The 25,875-nt window shown below is 42.7% G+C and overlaps 1 protein-coding gene across 1 annotated transcript in view; it reads left to right on the top strand.

Annotated features, from left to right (window-relative positions):
* Positions 1-3,520: 3,520 nt before the first annotated feature.
* Positions 3,521-25,875, top strand: part of LOC126204034 (uncharacterized) — a 128,931-nt gene continuing 106,576 nt past the window's right edge. The window contains exons 1-2 of the mRNA XM_049938460.1: positions 3,521-3,587; positions 17,264-17,380. Coding sequence (XP_049794417.1) covers positions 3,521-3,587; positions 17,264-17,380 — 184 coding nt within the window. The remainder of the gene's footprint in view (positions 3,588-17,263; positions 17,381-25,875) is intronic.

Below are 25,875 nucleotides of genomic sequence, written 5' to 3'. Positions count from 1 at the left end.
AACAACGTTTCACCCGACAACGCCGGTCAACTGTTGTTAAGTGTATGAGAAATCGGTTGGAAACTTTCCTCATATCAGCACGTTGTAGATGTCGCCACCAGCGCCAACCTTGTGTGAATGCTCTGAAAAGCTAATCTTTTGCATATCAGAGCATCCTCTTCCTGTCGGTTAAATTTCGCGTCTGTAGCACGTCATCTTCATGGTGCAGCAATTGTAATGGCCAGTAGTGTACATTTTCGTAATATGTATGGATTCACAACCAATTCCTCTAAATGGAATGCCTTCTATAACTTAAGTGGAGTCGGTGCCAGAAAGAATGAAAAATTTACAGATTATTTTTATTTGCTTATCTGATAGTAAATATAATTGAGATTATTATCCCAAATTTTTCCTTGAAATTCGAACTATAAATGACATAAAAAAATTAAAACCTAAGTAGTGTAATGCGCCAAGCCCGCTTTTCAATGTGGCAAATGGAGGAAAAATATTATTGCAGAATTTGGCCTGTGAACCTAGAAAATATAGCTTTAGAAGGCTGTGATTTTTTGTTTGATCGGTTTGCACATTGCACATAACAGCAGTGTTGTATAGAAGGCTGTGGAGCTATTTTCTGGTTGAATCAGTGTGGTATACAAGGCTGTGGAGTGTTTTAAACAAGTTTCGTGCTGTTTAGTGGAATTCGAGTGGCGCTTGATTTATTGTACCATTCTTTGTGCAAGGTTGAATATGTTGATCCTTTTTTGCAATGGCTAGGTCTGGTAAAGTATTTAAAAATATCGTAAGTCCCATGTTTCCAATATAAAGCGAAAAACTGACATTGAGGTTAGGGTCAGGCCTGCAGATACAAACATTAGCTTGTCTCCAAGTGCATCTAAAATAAAACTTGTCACAGGGATTGTGTCAGAAGAAACAAATCATGATAGAAATACAGGTTTCTGATTTGTGGATCTGGAAATGGTGGCAGAAGAACTTAGAAAAGCCTGCAAGTGCTCTGTTTGTGGAGGAAATGTGGATTTGGTTGATGATGGAAAGAGAGAAGGTTTGGTTTGCACATTGCACATTTTGTGTCAAAACTGTGATGTTGACAGACCATTCAAGACATCAAAGGTCAGTAATAGGATCTATGAAGCCAATATGAGATTTGCTTATGGACTAAGATGTATAGGGATTGGAAGAGATGGTGGAAACCTTTTATGTGGCATTATGAACATGCCTGGTCATCCCCTAAAATTTTCTGCAATGAATACTGCTCTCCTCAATGCAGTTGCAGAAGTAAGTGAAGAGAGCATGAAAATAGCAGTCCTTGGGGGCAATTCAAGAAAATTGTGAATCAGCTAATAGCAACGATATATCAGTTTCCTGTGACAGTTCCTGGATGAAGAGGGGGCATACTTCACTGCAGGGAGCTTCAACAAGCATTAGTGTCGACACTGGAAAAATATTAAACTTAGAGGTGATGTCTAAATATTGTTCTGCATGTTCCTTGCACAAGAAATATATTGATGCAGGTAAAGAAACAGAACGGCAAGAAGCCCATAAAGCTGTTTGTAGCAGAAATTATGCAGGCTCCAGTGGTGGGATGGAAGCTGCAGGTATGAAATTCATTTTCCATAGATGTTTGCAGAAGTATGGTGTAAGATACGTACAGTATTTAGGAGATGGAGACTCTAGTGCTTTCAAGAATGTAGTTGAAAGTCAGCCCTATGGAAAAGATTGCACTATTGAGAAACTGAGTGCTTAGGCCGTATTCAGAAGATGATGGGTGGACAACTCAGAAGATTTGCTGCAGATAATAAAGGCAAGGTACTAGAGGATGGGACGCCACTGGGAGATAAAAACAGACTAACAAAGAAGAGAATTGGCAGCCTACAAGTCTATTATGGTGCTGTAATTAGAAGTAACCTCACAAGCTAGGACAGTATGAGGAAAGCAGTATGGGCCATTTGGTTTCATTACTTGTCGATAGACACTACACCTCAACATGGCCTCTGTTCTAATGAATGGTGCAAAGTAAGGTGAAAGTAAGGAAAGTGGGGAAGCTTATACCAATAAAAATAACCTTCCTTATGAGGTTTCAATGGCTATTAAACCAACTTTTAGAGCACTGGCTTCACCAGAACTGCTAGAAAAATGTCTGCATGGGAAAACACAGAACACAAATGAAAGTTTTAATGCTCTTATTTGGAAGAGATGTCCAAAGACTGTGTTTGTTTCCAATTTGGTGGCGAAGATTTCTTCTTTAGAAGCGGCAGCAGTGTTTAATGATGGGAATGTGGCAAGACTTCACATCGTCAACAAGTTGGACTTTTCACCTGGAGTCTTCACTGAGCAGATACTGCAGATCATCGATAAGCAAAGAATCGCGAAGGTGGAGACTTCAGTCCAGAACATACAAAAAATTGCTACGCAAAAGAGCAGAGAAGCTAAAAGAGCTGTAGAGGATGACGAGGAAGAAATGGAATGTGGATATGGGCAGTTTTAGCTAGGGTATGATAGATTTTTTTTTTACATTTCATCCAAACTTTAAAATGATTTTTCTGCAACTTAGGGTTTTCTGCTTTCAGGAACACATATATCAGAAACTACTGGAGGGATTGCAATGAAATTTGGCACACCTATTCTTTTACTTTGAAGCAATATGTAAGTGGAACAAAATTTTAATCGAGATATTATACACAGTTTTGTGGTTCATAATATATTGAAAAGTTTGCTTGTAAAAAATGTTCGAATCCAAATTATCAAAGAAAATAATAGCATTAATTTACCAAAAAGTTAATGCACTTAATTGTACACCTATTAGTGTACATTATTTTACAATTAAAAAAATTTGACAAATTTGCCTCGAAATTATGAAAAAGTGTACCTTAAAATAATAATGCAATAAAAATTCACAATTATCTCACTCCATTAGATTGTTATTAAAAATTCTGAATTTTTTAAAATCATATTAGATCTCTATACGTAAGTATGCAAAATTTCAATGAGACTGAACAAAACATGGCAAAGATATGGATTTACAAAAATATCAGTGCAAGACTGCCACCATCTCCCTTTAAACACAAGGGTATTAATCATTAATCGAATTACTGACATCGAAATCAATCTTGCTGTCACGGTCTTACCCGACGCTGACGTAGGTGTAGCAAAACTTGCTCGACTAACGTGAGCTGCAGCTGCCTGCGGCATGAAAGGTTTCACCTCGCCTTATCTCGGTGCATTACGACCTGTAAAAACGGGACAACACCACAAGTCGCAAAATGCAGTGATGACCCTTAGGTAAACGACGGCTCTAAAGGGAGCTGTTGAGGAGATGTCTCCGAGAAATTCGTAAACAGAGTGTTCATATCAGAAGAAGGGGATTCGAAAAACGTCTTCTCCTCATTACTCTTCAGAGAATACAACTTCCGCCGGAGATTCTTGATGGCTCGTGTATGACGCCATCTGACTGTAGGAGGGGACGGGGTGTGAAGGTGTGGGGATATAGGAGCCAGCAGCCACTGCGTCCCAGGCTGTAGTCGACATGTGGAACCCCACTGCTGTGCTCGCTATACTACTGGCGGCTGCTCCTGCGAGCGTACTGTGCACTGGTAAGACTGATAGAACTCTTAGAAATCTGGTTAGCACCAGCGTAGCAAGTGAATGGTCTGATTAGGCGTGAGCCGTTTGAGAACCGCGACGAAATGTCACGGTTGGTTCTCTGAGTTTCCTTTTGAAATTCCCGCTTCGCGCTCTGCTGTTTTCTTACCCTAGCCAGAGGGCGCTGTGGCGTTGCTGCGGCCGGCTGCCTGCCGTGTTTGCGGGAGAGCGTCGTTCGGGAGGAGAATCTCTGATTGCGGACGTCTGGGAGCGTACAGGAGGCCACGCCGTTTTGTTGATGGTTTGACGTGACTCGTATCGGGTGTGATGCATCGGTAAGGCCGTGATAGCAGCCTATGTTACTGTCTTGGTCGCAGGTGGATCCAAGGGGATGAGGCCTCGTTGTCCATTGAAAGTCCTATCCTACGGATGTCATCGGACTGAAAGTCAGACGTTTTGACCATTATTTGCATTTGCGAGCAACTGGGGAGTCCGGCCTCTGCAGTAATTCGGCGAAGATTATTGGTTTCGTCGGTGTGTAAATGACTGAACAAGGAGCGATTTATTTAATTCTCACCTTATGCTCGTGTTCTGCGTGTGCTGCTTTCGAGTGTAAATTTGACTCTCACTTTTGTCTGTTGGTTTTAAGCGCAACGTCAAATACTGAATTCAAGTAGTGACTTACAGTTAATTAGCTGGATTCTTTCTTTCCTCGTCACGACGCGTGGTAAATGGCAGAGTAGAATTGTAGACCTGAACTTGTTACCTCATTTGCGTGGCATCAGTAACAGAACCTAACCTGTTAACTAATTAAGGCTAGTGGTAAACAAAGGTATTTAAGTATGTTGTTTTAAAACATTATCTGAAATGTGTCAATGATTTATGTTGCGCTAGTTGATTCTGGGGTATGAATGGAAGTGTTGGCACGTCTGCAGTGTAAGGGAATCCTGCTAGTTTTGATTCTTTTGGAAACTTTAACTGAGAGAGAAACTAGTGTGCTTTAGTCCTGCCTTGGGTTAAGGCTATATTCGGGTTCTGGCATTTGTACTGCAAGCTGCAATATCATCCTCTGTTTTCATGGTTGTTTTGTTCTCAAACTAGGTGTTCGCGCTAAACATACTTTGGGCTGGGCGTTTCGCCCCTCAGCATCACACTTGGGGTTCAGCTGAGTGTTCAGTCTATTGACTGTCCATCGTACGCCACATAGGTAATGGTCAACCTGTCATCAGTTGATTTCGATGCTGCAGTTAGTTGTAAATTAATACTGGTTCCATTACCTTCTGACCAGGGTTCTGGCTCGACGCTTGTCTTCAAATACGCAACTAACCTGGTTAGCGTATGTTGTGGCTAGTTTAATCACTGCTCAATAGCTCAACACAGTTTGTCGGCCGTCAGAAGCCGTGAGCCGTGTATGTGTTGTTTATTTCTTTATTCTAGTCAATCTATAAGCATTCTATTCTTAATTTTGTTACTCTAGGTAGCCATTAAGTTGCCATCTTTAGGGTGGTTAGATGGAGTGCGGCTCCTTTGAGTATAGGTTTGTCAATTTCCAATTTAGTGTTTTTCCACCAGTTTTTAATCGTGCTTATGCGCATATATATATATATATATATATATATATATATATATATATATATATATATATATATATATAATTGCTATTGAGCTGTACTTAATATCATATTGTAAAGAAAGGAACTTATTGGATGTTAACTGTCGCCGTAAGGTGTTGTGGACGCTGCAGTCAATGTGTAAACTTGCTGGTTATTTTCCCTTTAAATGGAGTGTGGCTGCCTTGATGTTATAAGTGACTGTTTCATAACCAGTTCTTTAACGCGTCTACGCGCATATTTATATTTATGGGAGAATTTAAATTGTGTTCGCGTATTGAACTTCAACTAAAGTGCAGAAAACTGAATCAGGTGTCTATTATTGTTCTAGTACTATTATCTGTCAAGTGTAACACGCGTCATTTCCTTGGCCTGTTATCAAGTGTTACAATAAATGCAAATTGCAGTGAAGTGATACGCTATTTCAGATGTTCCCGCGATTTCCTATCTCCGCATATAATATTAAATTGTTTCATATGACTGATTAAGCCTTTGTAGAAGTATTGAACTGAGGTGCGCGTGTCTCAGTTTGAAGATCGATGGCGCCACAGAATGTTACAACAGTGAGGATGGAGAAATGGGACACTGACAGCGCACAGGTTGATACATATTGCTGCTCTCAAACCTTTGCATAAGAAATCTGAAAGTAGTAAAGGTGTACATTTTAATAGTGATGAATTAATGACATGAGGATGATGACATGAGTTCTTTCCATTCTAATGAAGACTGATGCTCCCGGTGTTCTTGGGCTGTAGGATGGGAGGATTAAATACCATTGTGGAGCTGGAGGGGACAAAAAAGGAAAAATTTCTTACTGCATGTGAAAGATATACAAGGGCTTTTGGGAAAGTAAGGTCCGATTGGGTATGAAATGGAAACCACAATGAAAATCCAATGAAGCTTTGCAGAAATGTGTTGGGCAGTATCTCTAGTATATCCATCGATCGGGTCACGTCGCTCTTTTCAGTTCAGTGCCCACAGTGGTGCCTAGAAAGTAGTTTCTCCCACCAAGTATGAAAGTCTGATGAGAAATTTCGCCTGATGTCATGCAGCCCACATAACATAACTGTCATGTGTTTTCTTCCTTATGCAATATTCTCAGCAGCAATCTTCAGGGGCAATGATGACGCTCTTGCCGCATTTTCGATGGGAAGTGTTTGATCACCAACAATGCAGCCAGTAATTGGCTCCCACTGAGTACCGTCTCTGCTCACATAACTCACTGGCTAGGAGGAAAACATTTTCGCACAGACAACGTGCTGTAGACCAGCGTAGAGTACAGACTTCCTTCTGTGACGAGGGTATGGGGAAGTTGGTGTAACGCTACGACAGATGTCGAATTCGGAGTGGCGACTATGCCAGGAAGTAGCTGGAGGGCTTAGGTAACTGTTGCGAGGTGATTTTCATAGTGATTTCCATTTCGCGACCGATTAGACCTAACATTCCGAACAGCCCTCGTATATGAGATGTAGGTAGGGGCACATAAAATGGGAGGTGGAGCGCCTGTCATTCGAGGATCATGAGGGAACAGTAAAATACGAGAAAAGCGTAGTCTGTACTCTATTAGCGCAGGCGAGAATGCATCAATTGAAGATTTTTCATGTATGGATGATGGTCGTCGGATTTATTCCACGCCATTTGCTAGTTAGTAACTTCTGCTGTTTTTGAGCTGGGGTTTATATTATATCGTTACTGCGGTACTTCTATGCTGTATGTAATTTACACTTAACTCTTAAGAGACAAATACGAGTGAGTTACTCGGTTGACTGTTAATTTATAACCGCGAAAGCATACGAAGTGTGAATATCTCAGAGTGATCTTTTCAGTTCTCCTATCCTCACTGCCTCATGCCGATATTGTGAGCAGTCCCTATGGTGATGTACTTTACTATGGTAGATAAGGCCTTTAAATACTGTTTACGCGGGGAAAAGCTTTTGTTTCCTTCGTGTCGCTTTCAACCTTTTTATGAGCCCTAGAATCATTTGTTGTTTCTTGTGATAGAATAGCTACAATTATTCCAAAAATCATCCTGTGTTACAATTCTGGTTTTCATAAATGTTAAAGCCACACATATTATTAAAGATCATGTCATCTCGGGCGCAACATGCGAAGTTCTTTCCTATGCTTCTGCAGGATTCTTTCTCGCGACCTTGGGGTAGTACTTTTTCTCCTCGCTTTCGCATTATGAATAATTCATAACACTTAGTGGCAAAGAGTGCTGAAAATGTTACGCAACGGTCGTTCACGTTAAGATACATGGCATCGTTGAGGTGTTGTCCCAGCGGTGGCAATTTGGCGGCAGTAGAAACCCGTCGTTTATTTTAATCACATATCTCTAGTATGTCACTACAAGACGGGCGCAGTGAATGTGCCAGGCTGGATTTTCAGACACGAAACCGGACATTAAGCCTTCGTCCAGAGTGCGCTAAAAGATAAAACAGATTTTTTATCTCGTCGTACACATACCGTACCACAGAAAGTAATTAGAAGTCGAAAAAGTCTGATCTTTGGATCTCACAGGTTGTATAAAACATTCTCGGACTTCTTTCTGCGTCATTTCAGGGTGAAAACTCGAGCTTTTGAGGATTACCCCCATCGTCTTCGTCGGGAGCACCTGACTGTCAAAACTGCTGCTCTGGTGGCCTTGTACATCCCCTAGACGCCTTCCGATTTGTCGGTAGTTACCTAATGCCACAACAAATGGTGTCAACGCCTACGGTGGTAGCGCCACGATTCTGGCTGTATCTGAATATCTCTGGATTTTCATCAAGAGCTTGTTTCCATGCATTGCTAAGATTATATCTGCTGTTACGGTTCAAGTACTCTTCACTGGTTCCTATTTCTACAGCCTCATTAATTACAGAATAGCCCGCAGCTCGTGGTCGTGCGATAGCGTTCTCGCTTCCCGCGCCCGGGTTCCCGGGTTCGATTCCCGGCGGGGTCAGGGATTTTCTCTGCCTCGTGATGGCTGGGTGTTGTGTGATGTCCTTAAGTTAGTTAGGTTTAAGTAGTTCTAAGTTCTAGGGGACTGATGACCATAGATGTTAAGTCCCATAGTGCTCAGAGCCATTTGAACCATTTTTGAATTACAGAATCACAGCTTGTAGAAGCCTTGGACAAAACCTTTGTTTCCTTAAATAATATTTTATGGCTGTTCGTGAGGCTGTGCTAAGCAACAGACGATGTCTCCAGTTCTCGATTTTTGATATGCCGATGATGTTTTGCACAGCGGTGGGAAACGGTGCGGATGGACTGACCGATGTAATCGCTTCCACACTCACAAGATACATTGTAAATCTCAGGAATCTTGAAGCCGAGACTATCCTTAACAAGACGTAGCATCTCCTTCGTCTTTTTAGGAGGTCGGAAAACAGGTCTCATCCCTCATCTCCACAGGACTCTGCCTATTTTGCTGGATGTAGCGCCACAGAAACGAAGGAATGGAACTGGCGACGTTCGACGTGAATGTTTAACATATTCACGTTTCCTTTTCTTGGGGAACGCTGTCTTCATTCCACGTGACCCATAGCCGTTGTTTCGGAACGTAATTTCAGGTGATTAAGTCCGGAATTCAAGTGATCCCCGTCAATAGAGTTTTTGCTGTGTGTACTAGTGTACTTAAAACTACATGTGTGTCTCTACATCTACATCTACGTAGATGCTCCGTAAGCCACAGTACGGCGCGCGGCGGAGGGTACCCTGTACCACTACCAGTCATCGCCTTTCCTTTCCCACTCGCAAGCAGAGCGAGGGAAAAACGACTATTTGCCTCCGTACGGGCTGTAATTCTGCCTATATTCGTGGTACTTACGAGCAATGTGTGTTGGCGGCTGTGGAATCATTAGGAAGTCAGCTTCAAAGGCCGGTTATATAAATTTTCTCAATAGAGTTTCTCGGAAAGAACGCGCCTTCCCTCCAGGGATTCCGATTTGAGCTTCCAAAGCATCTCCATAACACGTGTTGTTCCAACCTACCGGTAACAAATCTAGCAGCCTACCTCTGAAATGCTTTCCTGTATTCCTTTAATCCGGCATTGAACGGATTACAAACACTGGAGGAGTACTAAAGAATAGATCGCACCAGCATCCTACACTACTGGCGATTAAAATTGCTACACCAAGAAGAAATGCAGATGATAAACGGGTATTCATGGGACAAATATATTGTACTAGAACTGACTTGTGATTACATTTTCACGCAATTTGGGCGCATAGATCCTGAGAAATCAGTACCCAGAACAACCACCTCTGGCCGTAATAACGGCTTTGATACGCCTGGGCATTGAGTCAAACAGAGCTTGGATGGCGTGTACTGGTACAGCTGCCCATGCAGCCTCAACACGATACCACAGTTCATCAAGAGTAGTGACTGGCGTATTGTGACGAGCCAGTTGCTCGGCTACCACTGACCAGACGTTTTCAGTTTGTGAGAGATCTGGAGAACGTGCTGGCCAGGGCAGCAATCGAACATTTTCTCTATCCAGAAAGGCCCGTACAGGACCTGCAACATGCGGTTGTGCATTATCCTGCTGAAATGTAGGGTTTCGCAGGAATCGAATGAAGGATAGAGCCACGGGTCGTAACGCATCTGAAATGTAACGTCCTCTGTTCAAAGTGTCGTCAATGCGAACAAGAGGTGACCGAGACGTGTAACCAATGGCACCCCATACCATCACGCCGGTTGATACGCCAGTATGGCGATGATGAATACACGCTTCCAATGTGCGTTCACCACGATGTCGCAAAACACGGATGCGGCCATGATGACGCTGTAAACAGAACCTGGATTCATTCAGCAGGAGCTCCTGTCTGTGATGCAGCATCAAGGGTAACCGCAGCCATGGTCTCCGAGCTGAAAGTCGATACTGCTGCAAACGTCGTCGAACTGTTCGTGCAGGTGGTTGTTGTCTTGCAAACGTCTCCATCTGTTGACTCAGGAATCGAGACGTGGCTACACGGTCCGTTACAGCCATACGGTAAGATGCCTATCATCTCGACTGCTAGTGATACGAGGCTGTTGGGATCCAGCACGGCGTTCCGTATTACCCTTCTGAACCCACCGAAAACATATTCTGCTAACAGTCATTGGATCTCGACCAACGCGAGCAGCAATGTCGCTATACGATAAACCGCAATCGCGATAGGCTAGAATCCGACCTTTATCAAAGTCGGAAACGTGATGGTAAGCATTCCTTCTTCTTACACGAGGCATCACAACAACGTTTCATCAGGCAACGCCGTTCAACTGCTGTTTGTGTATGAGAAATCGGTTGGAAACTTTCCTCGTGTCAGCACGTTGTAGGTGTCGCCACCGGCGCCAACCTTGTGTGAATGCTCTGAAAAGCTAATCCTTTGCATATCACAGCATCTTCTTCCTGTCGGTTAAATTTCGGTTTTGTAGAACGTCATCCTCGCGATGTAGCAATTTTAATGGCCAGTAGTGTAAATGCAGCCTTTGGTACAGGTGATCCACATTTTCCCAGATGTCTCCCATTTACCGAAATCGTCCATTTGCCTTCCCTTCCACAGTCCGCACATGCTCATTCCATTTCGTATCGGTTCGCAACGTCACGCCGAGATATTTGAACGTCGTGACTGTGTCAAGCAGGACACTACTAACTCTGTATCGGAAGATTAAGGGTTTGTTTCTGCTACACTTCCACATTAACTTATATTTTTCCACATTTAGAGATAGCTGCGATTCGTCACACTAACTAAAATTTTTTTCTAGGTCATCGTGTGTACTTCTGCAGTCACTCACCAACGATATCTTCCCGAATACCACAGAGTCATCAGCAAATAGCTGCAAATTGCCGTCTACCATATCCGCCACATCATTTATGTGTACAGAAAGTACAAAAAATGTTCAAATGTGTGGGAAATCTTATGGGACGTAACTGCTAAGGTAATCAGTCCCTAAGCTTACACACTACTTAACCTAAATTATCCTAAGGACAAACACACACACCCATGCCCGAGGGAGGACTCGAACCTCCACCGGGATCAGCCGCACTACAGAAAGTAATAGCGGATAGAAAATAGGAGCGGTCGTATCACACTTGCCTGAGGCACGCTTGTCTGTCGTGAACACTCACCATCGAGGACAACATACTGGGTTCTGTAAGCTAAAAGGTCTTCGAGCCACTCACATAACTGAGAACCTATTCCATATGTTCGTACCTTAGTTAATAGCCTGCAATGGGGCACCGTGTCAAATGCTTTCCGGAAATAAAAAAGTGAGCAGGATGTATGAGACAGGCGAAATACCCTCAGAATTCAAGAAGAATATAATAATTCCAATCCCAAAGAAAGCAGGTGTTGACAGATGTGAAAATTACCGAACTATCAGTTTAATAAGTCACAGCTACAAAATACTAATGCGAATTCTTTACAGACGAATGGAAAAACTGGTAGAAGCCGACCTCGGGGAAGATCAGTTTGGATTCCGCAGAAATATTGGAACACGTGAGGCAATACTGACCCTACGACTTATCTTAGTAGAAAGATTAAGGAAAGGCAAACGTAGGTTCCTAGTATTTGTAGACTTAGAGAAAGCTTTTGACAATGTTGACTGGAATACTCTCTTTCAAATTCTAAAGTTGGCAGGGGTAAAATACAGGGAGCGAAAGGCTATTTACAATTTGTACAGAAACCAGATGGCAGTTATAAGAGTAGAGGGACATGAAAGGGAGGCAGTGGTTGGGAAGGGAGTGAGACAGGGTTGTAGCCTCTCCCCGATGCTATTCAATCTGTATATTGAGCAAGCAGTAAAGGAAACAAAAGAAAAATTCGGAGTAGGTATTAAAATCCATGGAGAAGGAATAAAAACTTTGAGGTTTGCCGATGACATTGTAATTCTGTCAGAGACAGCAAAGGACTTGGAAGAGCAGTAGAACGGAATGGACAGTGTCTTGAACGGAGAATATAAGATGAACATCAACAAAAGCAAAACAAGGATGATGGAATGTAGTCAAATTAAATCGGGTGATGCTGAGGGAATTAGATTAGGAAATGAGACACTTAAAGTAATAATGAATTTTGCTATTTGGGGGACAAAATAACTTATGATGGTCGAAGTAGAGAGGATATAAAATGTAGACTGGCAATGGCAAGGAAAGCGTTTCTGAAGAAGAGAAATTTGTTAACATCTAGTATAGATTGAAGTGTCAGGAAGTCGTTTCTGAAAGTATTTGTATGGAGTGTAGCCATGTATGGAAGTGAAACATGGACGATTAATAGTTTAGACAAGAAGAGAATAGAAGCTTTCAAAATGTGGTGCTACAGAAGAATGTTGAATAATAGGTGGGTAGATCACATAACTAAGGAGGAGGTATTGGATAGAATTGGAGAGAAGAGGAGTTTGTGGCACAACTTGACAAGAAGAAGGGATCAGTTTGTAGGACATGTTCTGAGGCATCAAGGGATCACCAATTTAGTGTTGGAGGGCAGCGTGGAGGGTAAAAATCGTAGAGGGAGACCAAGAGATGAATGCACTATGCAGATTCAGAAGGATGTAGGTGGCAGTAGTTGCAGTAGTTACTCAGAGATGAAGAATCTTGCACAGGATAGAATAGCATGGAGAGCTGCATCAAACCAGTCTCAGGACTGAAGACCACAACAACAACAACAATAACAAATAAAAAATATTTACTGCCTGTTGCCCTTCATATGCTTCTCAGTCTAAAGAAAATTGATTATATTCGAAGATTATGCTCAATTATTCTGTAGCAAACGGAAGTTACGAATATTGGTCTGCAGTTATGCGGGTCCATTCTTTGGGCCTTCTTATTTGCGGGAGTCACTTGCGCTTTTTCCCCAGTCGCTTGAGACTTTGCGGTCGGCGAGAGATTCGCGGTCAATGCAAGACAGGTAAGGATATAGTGACGTAGGGTACTCGTTGTGAAACCGAACTGGGATTCAGTCAGCACCTTGTGACTTATTTGCTTCAAATCTTGCAGTTGTTTCTCTAGGGTAGGGATGATTGTTACTTGTCGTCACTACGGAAGTCCGTCCGATGTTCAAATGACGGTATGTTTGTAGAATTCTCCCGCATCGACGATTTTTTGAACGCGAAATTTACAACATCGGCTTTCGTATTTCTATCTTCCACTGCGACACCAGACTGGTCCACAAGGGGCTGGATGGAAGACTTAGACACGCTTAATCGATTTTACATAGGATCACAATTTTTTCGGATTCTTTGCCAGATCTTTTGCTAAGGTATGACGGTGGTAGTTGCCGTATGCTTAGCGCATAGCTCTTTCCACAGACTCATCTCTAGTAACCTTTGCCTTTCTCATTTGTGCGTTCTCTTTTGAATCGAGAGTGCAACAGCCTCTGTTAGCTCAGCATTTTCCGAATTTCGTTATTAAACCATGGTGAGTCTTTTACATCCCTAATCCACTTACTAGACACATAACACTCCCAACCACGATATATAGTTAGCTTAAATTTCGGCCACCATTCTTCGACGTCCATCTTACTGTAACTAAATGATGCCAGATCCCTGTGTAAGTGAGAACCTAACAAATGCTTATCTGCTCTTTCTAGCAGAAGCACTCTCCTAGCCTTCTTGACTGATTTATTGTATTTAATAATCTCCTTTTCTGTACTGACGTTGCTCTCTTCTGCACTGGATGGTGAAAACTCTGGGCACTGAGATATACGTCAGTGTGCGTCGGCTTGCTCCAAACTGAGTGACCGAGACGTTCATCCGACTTTTGTTGTACCAAAATATCTAAAAAAGGCATCTTTCCCTCTTTATCTGTCTCGAGGGTGGACAGGATATTTGGGTGCATACTGTTCGTACGTTCATGGAAGTCCTAAAGAGCTCCTGCACCGTGTGGCCAGGCTATAAACGTGTCGTCAACATGGCGATAAAATGAAGATTTCCATCGTCAAGCAAGAAAATGTAATACACATTCCTCAAAATGGGGTGGAGCGCCATCCTGCATAAACATCGTACGTTCCAGCAGGCGTTTATCAGCCAAGCTGGGGATGATGCAATTCTGTAACATATCGACGTACCTCTCACCCGTCACGGTAGCAGTTTTGCTATCTAGCGCCATCTGTCGGACATTTTGTGAACATTGTTTTTTTTGTTTTTTTGTTGCTGTAATAAAACCCCATGTCATTCCAAGTATGTGTGTCAATTTTTTCCTCTCTATCTACATTATTCCGTGGTTTATTGAGTCTCAAATGTATACTGACTTTTTGATCACACGGTATATAAGACTAGGAACAGTTGGAATGTTTGATCCTTAGTGTGTGCGGAGCGAAGTTTGGCCGTCTGCATCTTGAAAGTTCTAACAAAGCGTTCCGCTTCGCCGTTTCACTGTGGATGGAACAGTACTAAAAATAGCTCTGAGCACTATGGGACTTAACATCAGAGGTCATCAGTCCCCTAGACTTAGAACTACTTAAACCTAACCAACCTAAGGACATCACACGCATCCATGCCGTAGGCAGCATTCGAACCTGGGACCGTAGCAGCAGCGCGGTTCCGAGCTGAAGCTCCTAGAACCGCTCGGCCACAACGGCCGGCGAAACGGTGTACTGGTTAGATGGTGTATGCCATTGCGTTCACAGACTGTTTCAAATTCATTTGACGTGAACTGAGTTCCGTTGTCTGACGCTATTACTTCAGGTAAACCTTCAACGCAAAAAATCGATGGCCGCCCGCAGTGGCCGAGCGGTTCTAGGTGCTACAGTCTGGAACCGCGCGACCGCTACTGTCGCAGGTTCGAAACCTGCCTCGGGCATGGATGTGTGTGACGTCCTTAGGTTAGTTAGGTTTAAATAGTTCTAAGTTCTAGGAGACTGATGACCTGAGAAGTTAAGTCCCATAGTGCTCAGAGCCATTTTTGATCCAAAAAATCGATGACAACACCTGAATTGTGCTACGTTACGTTGTCGAGTTCATTGGCACAGCGAAAGAAACTTGTTATATGAGTCAACCACAACCAACCAAAAAGGTCTGTGTGTACACGTTTCCATGGCGATTGCGACTTAGGCCAAGCAGAGAATTTTTTTGGCGGAGCGGGCTGATGCCCGCCACCCATGTGGAGCACGTGTTGGTCTCACCGCGGACTTCTAGACTGAGCCACACCCAACTGGTTTCATGAAAGTGTACGGGCCTGAAGAAGGCGTTGACGCAACGTCGAAACTAGTAGCGAAGTAAATAAAAAAAGTAAAGCTGGAGGAATTTCATTTTTATTAAAAATTACCAGCTGTGTCCCACTTTCATCCAGTGTAAATATGGACGTACGAAGATTTAAAGTAGCAGACAATTTTTTGCTATTTGGACAGTAATAATTCTGAAGAAGAAGAATTTGTAAACATCGAATATAGGTTTAAGTGTAAGGACGTCTTTTCTGAAAGTATTTTTATGGAGTGTAGCCATATGCCGAAGTGAAACATGGACGACAAACAGTTTAGTCAAGAAGAGAATAGAAGCTTTTGAAATGTGGTCCTACAGAAGAATGCCGAAGATTAGATGGGTGGATGTTAACTAATGAGGAGGTAATGAATGAAATTGGGGAGAAAAGAAACCTGCCTAGAAGATGGTATCAGTTGATAGGATACATTTTGAGAGATCAAGGGATCCCCAATTTAGTATAGGAAGGAAGTGTGGGGGCTAAAAAACGTAGAGAGACACCAAGAGATGGATGCAGTTAGCAGATTTCGCAGAGCGTAGGTTGCAGTAGTTATTCGGAGATGAGGAGGTTTGCACAGTATGGAGTAGCATGGAGAGCTACACAAAACCAGTCTTCGGACTGAAGACCGCAACAACAACAGAACTGCTGGGAGTCTCACAGCAAAATATTATAAAATTGTTTAAATCAAAATATTAGGAGACTGACTCAAGTAACAACATCTAGCGGAAGAGAGTGTGAAATGTTTGATATGTGGTCTCTTATTGGCGGTGGCTCGAACATTTGATCTGATTGAACATTCGATAACTTCTGGCGGTATTTTCCGCAGGTAGCTCAGAAGAACGCCGTTGTAACTTTACTCTTGGACGTGGCACAACCTTAGTTTGATGTCTTGGATGGGACGAGGAGCTGTAAAATTCAGTCGGTCGCGACGCGAGGCAGTACAGACTCTTGGTCGTGATCTGGGGTGCGGAATTCGCCTTCTCCGTAGGCCCCGTTAGCTTTTATAACACACGTACCGTCTGCAGTCGTTGAGGTCGCTGTCCGCCTTGGTAAGTTCTGGCAGCGGTGCGAGGCGAGATGCCAGTGATGAAGCCGGAACGTGTTTTCGGCTAGACATGGGAGATCTCGTCTTAAAAGACGCTCTGGTAGACGATGGCCTAGCCAGGACTCCGATATTTGCTTTCCTGTCCGTATGTACGTAATATCTCCCGAACGACGCAGTCGGTATGTCAGAAATAGCTGTGCATTTAAATTACTCGAATGCTGCCGTGTGTAAGTTGCCAGATAAAGTTCTTGACCTTTCCGCTGACTTTGCCCCTCGCTTTTTGGCAAATGTGTAGTAGTGCCACGATTTACAAATCCGCAGTGAGTGAGTTTATTGTTACATCGCTTGTAGTGCTCCGGTCTCCGTGTGGGATACTTGGTAAAGAATCAGAATTACAATTATTTAATCACCCTATTGCAAAATTATTCGTTTGTGTCAGTTCCACGTCGTACGTATACGAAAGTAAGAGGTTAAAGAGAAAATAATTAAAAATAAATACGTACATCATCAAAAACTTGTGCTTAAGGCTCAGATTGGCCGTAATTATTGTGTCCGTCGAAGAATATCACATGGCTCAAATGAAATGTTTGATGATGATTCACATGGTTCTAAGCACTATGGGACTTAACATCGGAGGTCATCAGTCCCCTCGACTTAGAACTACTTAAACCTAACCAACCTAAGGACATCACACACATCCATGCCCGAGACAGGATTCGAACCTGCGGCCGTAGCAGCAGCGCGGTTCCGGACTGAAGCGCCTACAACCGCTCGGCCACAGCGGCCGGCTTATGACGATGTCCCCTGTGAGAATTAATATGATTGTTTGTTGTAGTAGTTATCGCATACGCTAAGGCTTCTGATAATCTGTTTCAGATGCCGCCTGCTCCCCCGAAGAAATGGAGGATCCTCAAATCAAGTGCGCATGCGTCCTGAAGGGGTACGGTTCAGAAGAGGACAAAGCGCAGTGTTTGGGACGCGAAACTGTCGAGGGTAAGTCCGACAGCACGGAGCCGCATGTTGCTCTTTCGGCCTCACGAAATGTGTTTCCTTCAACAACACAGTATTAACACCTAAGTTTGTTCTGCTAGAAAGAATAGAAATATTTTTTATGACTGCATATGTGGGCAATAGTTTGTAATACCTCTGAAGCCAATATTTTGATTTCGGAGCTGTTCACGATTTGAGGACGTCGTATAAAGGAGAAAACATCACAGGACTTTGTAGTCTTCCAATTGAGCATTTAAATACTGTCTCTCTACTACAAGAACAAAATCTAAACCTGTTCGCATCATAAGATACTTAGTGTCCATTAGTCACTTTTTACTGGACTTGAAATTATCTACCTAGCGTAAAAACTGTCCAGCAACACCTGTAGTAGTCGCACGCATCACTTTTAATCGATAGGTGGCAGCAGTTATTGTGTTATCTCTGTTTCTAACATACGCTAAAATGTTCCAACAGTAAGTCAGCCACTGGTTACGGACGATTTGAAAAGCAAATAAATCTTATTTTTGAGATTAATTTCACATTTTGAGTTTTTATCGACATTTTTAGAGGTTACTGTTAAGTTAAAGTTAATTTAAATCTAAATCTGAAAAATTCTGGCTGAGGAAAAAAGATTCCAAGGCAGCTATATAGGTTGAAAAGTTCGTAAAATGAATACACTAACACCTAGAATGGATGTACATACCAAAATAGTGCTGTGAGAATATCCATACATAAAATGTCAGATTCTCAGTACGTAGGAACCGAGCGAGTTGGTGCAGCGCCTAGCACGATGGACTCTCACTCGGGAGGACGACGGTTCAAATACGCGACCGACCATCCCTAAATCGGTCCCGGCAAGCGTGGGAATGGTTCCTTTGATAGGGCACGACCGCCTTCCTTCTCCATTCTTGACACATTCAGAGTCCGCCTGTTTAGCTTAGTGGTATCGTCTTTGCTTACCATGCAGCGGACCCGGGTTTGATTCCAGCCCGCGTTGGAGATATCCTCCGCCCGAGGACTGGGTGTTGTACTGTCCTCATCAGCATTTTATCCTCATCAACGGCACGTAAGTCGTCTAATATGGCGTCGACTGAAATAAGACCTGCAACTCGGCGGCCGGACTTCCCGGATGGGCCTCCCGGCCAACTAAGCCACATGATCATTCCATTTCATTTGAAAGTCCGAGCTTTTGCTCCGTGTCTAGTGACGTCGATGTCGACGGGACGTTAAACCACAATCTTCCTTCCTTCTCAGAATGCAGGCCACAATTTAATATTTGTCAAATATTTGTAAACCATGAAAAAAAAAGAAAACAGTAGATTCATTCCCAATACAGGAACAATACAAAACTCTAGAAGAACAAAACATTTACAGAAACACACATAAAAGTCTACGTAACACTGAGATCCAAAATCTGTCGTACGAAAGCGATGCTTCGAGAAAACTGGGAAACTAAAGTGTTGGAGATCCTTAGAGAGAAACTTCAGGATGATAATGCCTCTGAATAAGAGGAGGGCTTAACGTTCCATATACTATGCTGTTATTAGAGACTGTGTACAAGCTCGGAATGGACAGCGACGGAGAAGGCAATCGAAAAAATGGTTCAAATGGCTCTGAGCACTATGGGACTTAACATCTCAGGTCATCAGTCCCCTAGAACTTAGAACTACTTAAACCTAACTAACCTAAGGACATCACACACATCCATGCCCGAGGCAGGATTCGAACTTGCGACCGTAGCGGACGCGCGGGTCCAGACTGAAGCGCCTAGAAACGCTCGGCAAGAAGGTGATCGGTCGTATACTTTACACGAGAACTATCATGTTGATCAGCCGTAAAGTCTAAATTTAGCTGTACAGGGAATTGAATCGCAGTCCTCCAGAACAACAGTCCGGTGCCTCAACGGTGAGCCACCTCGTTTGATGCGTCTTGTGAACTCGATGTTACACCACCACCTTTCTTCCTTCTCAGTACGTAGACTACTATGCAACATTCGTCAAATATTTTCAGACCATGAAAAAAAAAAAGAGGTACTTCAGTCCCAGTACAGGAACAGCGGACAGGTCACTCGCTATATTTGCCAGGGTCACGTCTGTGATTTGGAATAGGCTCTGTGTATTCTGCTCTTTGGGCGCAGCTGGCTGCAAACCGCGGAGCTGTCGACACAGAAAACTGCCTGAATCAGTAAAGACAGTCGCCATCACTAACGCATTGGAAACGCAATGGTCTGTAGCATTCTACCCTGAAACGACCGCTGGTGGGCTTAAACCAAGGGCTCAGACTTTCCTGCAGCGATCTGGAATACGTATTTATTGACACCTGTTATCTGACGTAGAGTTTTAGGAATCACCCCTCTCCCCAAAGTGACAAGTCACGATCGCTGGTGGGCTTAAACCAGGGCTCAGACTTTTCTGTGGCGATCTAGAATACGTATTTATTGACATCTGTTATCTGACGTAGAGTTGTAGGCATCACCCCTTTCCCCAAAGTGACAAGTCACTAATGTTTACTTGTGCAGGAAAATACGTCTGGTGTACTGACGTAGGATTTTTAGAATGAAAAAACCACTCCATTGATCCCATCAACAATTATTGGAAGAGAAAATGGGATGACTCATATTATTTTCACGGGGGACATTTACTCTGGGAGGTAAGAGAGAAAACGTAAATAAGTTTCTGTTTAATTTTCTGGTATATTTGTGTTGGATCACTGACAGAAGAAATGTAGATGAGAACAATTGTCTTGTAGATGGAAGACTCGATCATATATAACAATTCCAGGATAATATAAACACAGTCCACTCACAGGTAACATTCATCATAGGAAACGAAACTGATGAAGAGGTAAATTTCTTAGATTTCACGGTAAACAAAGAGAACAACCAACATCATTTTTCAATACAGAAGAAATCCCCCACCACTAGCACTGCCATTCAAGATCATTGTAACCACATATTGTAACCTCCCCCTTAGTAATCAACCTATCCTGCTTGAGATATAAAATATGACCGTGGATCGTGTGTATACCTAATGGAAATTTTCTCATTGGATAAGGTTATCTTTCCCGAAGAAGTAATACCGATAAGTAGGGGGAAATTGTACAACCGATCTTTCTGATAGGAAAAGTCTACTAAAATAAAATATGTAATTGACTGAACAGAGCTACAATTTGGAAAAATTAAAGTTATTTTGTACATTTACTCACGAACAACACTGACAGATAAGGGGTACCACTAATCATGACTCCAAAAGTTACACTAATGAACAAAAAAGAAATAATTACAGTCGCCGGCCGCGGTGGACGAGCGATTCTAGGCGCTTCAGCCCGCAACCGCGTGACTGCTACAGTCGCAGGTTCGAATCCTGCCTTGGGCATGGATGTGTGTGATGTCCTTAGGTTGGTTAGGTTTAAGTAGTTCTAAGTTCTAGGGGACTGATGACCTCAGATGTTAAGTCCCATAGTGCTCAGAGCCATTTGAACCATTTTTTAATTACGGTCGCCAGCCCACTAGGGCGATTTACATCCAAAATCCTGTAGAAGATGATGGGAAAGAAAAACAGTTATTATTAAACACTGATGTGGCAACTGAAGGTTGTCACGTTTTTTGACACTAATTTTAAGTGAGTATGGAATGATAAAGAAAACTGAGAAGTCACTTTTACGTTAAGTTTTTCATTGAATTTTGATAAAGGCAATCGAGTAATGATTTGAAAATATCGACTTAAACTGTATGTTAGTATTGAACATCGTTACGTGAACAATAACTTTCAGGGACCTCAACATAACGTCATCAAAGAAATTTAGAGAAAGGTAAGTACTTTTTACTTTGCAGTTACTTAATTTTCAAATTGTATTTCATGTTATTGACTGAACCACTGAGCCCTTTTTACTGACATGAACAGAGTTATATACTAGAATACGTACCAAACCAAACAGCCATATGCTCCAAGCTATATGTAAAATAAATAAAACTTCCGCAGTCGTAATTTGTGCATTTTCTTTAGATTGGGATTTTTTCCAGTGATAGATTCTCAAACTTTGGTTGGCATATAAGGAAAAAAGGGAACAAGGACTATGCTTGGTCTGGGGGGCAATGAGGACACAATCGCCCTGAATTTAACTGATTATTGTTTAAATAAAGTTCATTAATCAAATCTCATTCAGTTGTGCTGCTGGGTTAGCCGTTAATACTTTCTACCAATGACCAGTCTTACTTCAGTGCTGTGCGTGCGACGAAACTCGGAGCCGACGACGAATCTGTGTTGTTGGAACTGCTGCTGTTGTTGAAGACGGTAGCATCTTATGGGACCAAGGCTAATTACAGGAACGGGCAATCGTAATTAATACGGCCTCTTCTGCCCGTTCACCGTCCTTCCTCCTGCTACTAGTCATCTGGCCGGCGCGCGTACATGATCCCGCCAAAATGGTACTCTCTACTGCGAGAGCGTTAACACCACACTTCCGCACACCACAAGCGCTGGAACCAGTCTCTTGCTCTCTCCGCGCGCTCTGCGGAACAACCCACTACCCAAAGATTTTACAACGCACAAGCACTGCTATTATCGTTGCTAGTCGATGCACATAACAATTCCTTGGTCGTCTTTTTCCCAGAACTTATAAGTTTCACAGTAAAACACAGATAAATACAATAAAACGTCAACAGACTTCTACCTAAATGTACACATACAGTGAAGCAATGTATTTACTTATTAAAAGAAAGCATTTAAATTACAAATATTTACATATAATTAAACAAATTATGTATCTGTAGCAGATGCCATGCATCCTGTATTTTCGGTGTTACAATATGCTTGTAAACAATATGAATAAAATTTTTGGCGATGAGGATAACAGTAAAAATGTGCTAGAGGCAATAAAAAAAAAAGAAAAGACAGCATGTGACACTGTTGACGGTGATTCGTCCGCTGGATGGAGAAGTTAAGCTCTGCGGCCCTCTTGGATATTCGAGAGGAGGAGATTAGGCCGGCGGCGGTGGTCTAGCGGTTCTAGGCGCGCAGTCCGGAACCGCGCGACTGCTACGGTCGCAGGTTCGAATCCTGCCTCGGGCATGGATGTGTGTGATATCCTTAGGTTAGTTAGGTTTAAGTAGTTCTAAGTTCTAGGGGACTGATGACCACAGATGTTAAGTCCCATAGTGCTCAGAGCCATCTGAACCATTTTTGAGATTAGGTGCCGGCACCAAGTTTCACTCTCTGCCATGCTCACCATCATCATACAATGAAAACATAAGGCCTACACCATACACGCGTCCATGACATTCAACTACGCTTTACAAATATGCATATGATACAAACATTACATATCCGCAAGGAAAGGCATCTGTCTGCGCCACGATGATGAACTCATTTTCTCACCCCAAGGGATAACCCAGCCATCAGTGCCATACGACATTTACGCGACATCTTCGCGGGATGAAAATTCCTGCTGTAAGTAGCAACATGGATTCCGCAGATTGTGATCTTGTGAAACTCACCTCGCTCCATTCGTCCGTGACACGCAGTGCGCTGTTGATAACAGGGCCCAGGTCGGTACTGTTTCTCTTCTTTCGGAAGATGTTCGATAGCTTTCCGAACAGTGTTTAGGAAACAAGTTAATTAAAAGCCGGCCGCGGTGGCCGTGCGGTTCTAGGCGCTCCAGTCCGGAGCCGCGCTGCTGCTACGGTCGCAGGTTCGAATCCTGCCTCGGGCATGGGTGTGTGTGATGTCCTTAGGTTAGTTAGGTTTAAGTAGTTCTAAGTTCTAGGGGACTAATGACCACAGCAGTTGAGTCCCATAGTGCTCAGAGCCATTTGAACCATTTAAGAAATTAAAGAATTAATGGACAGGATAGGTACCTCGATTCAAGTTCTTCTTGGTATGTCATATGGCTGTTAGTGTTCACATACAAATCATCAAGTATTCGCAAATTATTTGTTTCACGTATTGAAAAGTTGTTGCTTCCTCTGAGACAATGTTCTCGTTAATTAATTCTCATTAATCTACCACACTTGTTTTCCATAACGGAATGAGGTTTATTTATAAATGTACAGAGGGTGTACAAAAATATGAAAACACCTAAAACACAACACATTAACATGGCCGATGCGCTGTAGGGAAACCGTTACCATTCTAAACACCTTAAAGCCTTCACTGAATGGATAAATAAAGATCTTGTGTCTTTTTCAAGGGAACGTCATTCCATTCTTCTTGGAAACTAGTGGCAATTTAACGCAAATGGAAGTGAATAGCGACCACGCAATATTCTCTCAAAAGTAGGCCGCAAAGGCTGAATACTGAGAAATGGAGACTGTAACGGACAAGGACACTTTATCTTCGTGCTCACAAAACCAGTTCTCGTCGATGAGAGCTATGAACGGGGACTCTGCCGTCTTGGAATATAGTAGCATCACGATTGTGGAACAAAAATTCTACCATGGGATGGAACTGATCAGACAAAGTTGTCACACACCAGCTGTCCTATTTTTCGTCTCAATCGTCTTCAGTGATCATCGGTCACGAACACTCGAGACACTTTTATTCACGTTGTGACTTAGCCGATAATGTTTTTCTGCTTTACTTGTATGCGGTATAAATTTTCCATTCTGTGCATCTTGGAGAACCGAACAGTTCGGCTACCTTGGTTAAGGACGTACTCACCATTCGAAGACTAATAATCTTCCAATGTTCGAATCAGTTGCCGCTGACCTACCGCACTCATAGCTACAATGAGCACTGTGATGACCACTATTGACGCTTGAAACGTGTTGAGGACATTCAACAGGCACCGTTCGCGGTCAGGTGCATCAGCGAAAAATTCAAGATTGGCTAGCATTTGCACATGTGATCAAGCGCCTATTTCTCGGAGTTTTTTCTTTTTCTTTTTTCCATTCGTTAAATATACAGAGTGGTCAGAAACAGTCAGAAAAGCTTGTCAGTGTGTTACAGGGGAGGTTGTGCTGTGAAATAATTGTTAGGAAAAAAATTCAATATGCAGCTCCGTTTCCGAACTATGTAGCTTGAAGTTATTCAATCAGGTCGTTGCGGGCGGAAATTCGAAACAATTGCACGTGCTAAAATGCAGTAATTGACAGACATCTGTGGGCCCGTGAGTTACCACTTGTTCAAATTCTTATTACCAGTTAAATTGTGCCTTTTCCGGAAGTGATAGATTTAGGCTAGGTGAGCAAAAGATACGTTTGTTCGGTTTGAGGAAACAAAGTGAGGAAAATCGCTGGCGACACTCTCTCTGGCAAGCTGTCTGAATTTGCACGCACGACGACTTGATACGATAACTTCAGTGTCGAATAACGCCGAAAAGACGCAAGATCGAATTTTTTTGTTAGCAATTATATTTCAGCAAACCTTAATACTTTTCAGACTGTTTCTGGGGGCCCCGTATATATATATATATATATATATATATATATATATATATATATATATATATATATATGGTGATCACACCCCGATAGGACCCAACGAGATTACTCTGGGACACCAACATGACCAGGCGTTCCAGACAGCAGTAACTTTGGGGTTAAGTGGATGACTCTCCTTGGATTAGCATCTTTTACGAACTAACTTTTACTAACAGCAAATATCGCTATAAATTCGCCGAATTAGGTTAGATACAGTGTGCCATCGTAATTAAAAGATTTTAAAGGAGTTTTGTTGAACCACGCGGAGTACAGTTAATTTGAGCAAGGTGGACAGTAGGTTAACAATAGTAAGACATTCCAAGAGGCATTTACTCGCTGTATTGATGAAAATGTGCAATGCACCATTAGAGGAATGAAATGATGTCTTAGGCCGAGCTGTTCTAGGTGCTACAGTCTGGAACCGCGCGACCGCTACGGTCGCAGGTTCGAATCCTGCCTCGGGCATGGATGTGTGTGATGTCCTTAGGTTAGTTAGGTTTAAGTACTTCTAAAATCTAGGAGACTGATGACCTCAGATGTTGAGTCCAATAGTGCTCAGAGCCATTTGAACCATCTTACGGCGGGCCGAGGTGGCCGAGCGGTTCTAGGCGCTACAGTCTGGAGCCGCGCGACCGCTACGGTCACAGGTTCGAATCCTGTCTCGGGCATGGATATGTGTTATGTCCTTAGGTTAGTTAGGTTTAAATAGTTCTGAGTTCTAGGGGACTGATGACCTCAGATGTTAAGTCCCATAGTGCTCAGAGCCATGTCTTACATAAGGTACCACTAAATAGAAAATCATCACGTGGAACTGGGGAGACAGGAGCATGCCAGAGACAATGAAGGGATAAACAAAGAAAATTCATTCACTCAGTAGTTCACATGTGCAGTAAGAGTAAAACAGAATTTTTCATCATGAATAGGAAGTACTCATGTATAGTGAACCCCCGTTCTATGAGCAAGCTTGAGTTCGCAGGAAATCAAGTTAAGAGTATTTTTTACTTCGCATTTAGATGAAATGTTTCGTGACTGGATTTATAAAAAATTGAGAAAATGAAGTTGGTGGTTTCAATGTTTCACG

This window comes from Schistocerca nitens, chromosome 9 (assembly GCF_023898315.1).
Source record: "Schistocerca nitens isolate TAMUIC-IGC-003100 chromosome 9, iqSchNite1.1, whole genome shotgun sequence".
NCBI classification, from domain to species: domain Eukaryota; kingdom Metazoa; phylum Arthropoda; class Insecta; order Orthoptera; family Acrididae; genus Schistocerca; species Schistocerca nitens.
Note: the sequence above shows the minus strand (reverse complement) of the source record. Positions and strands in the feature narration are given on the sequence as shown.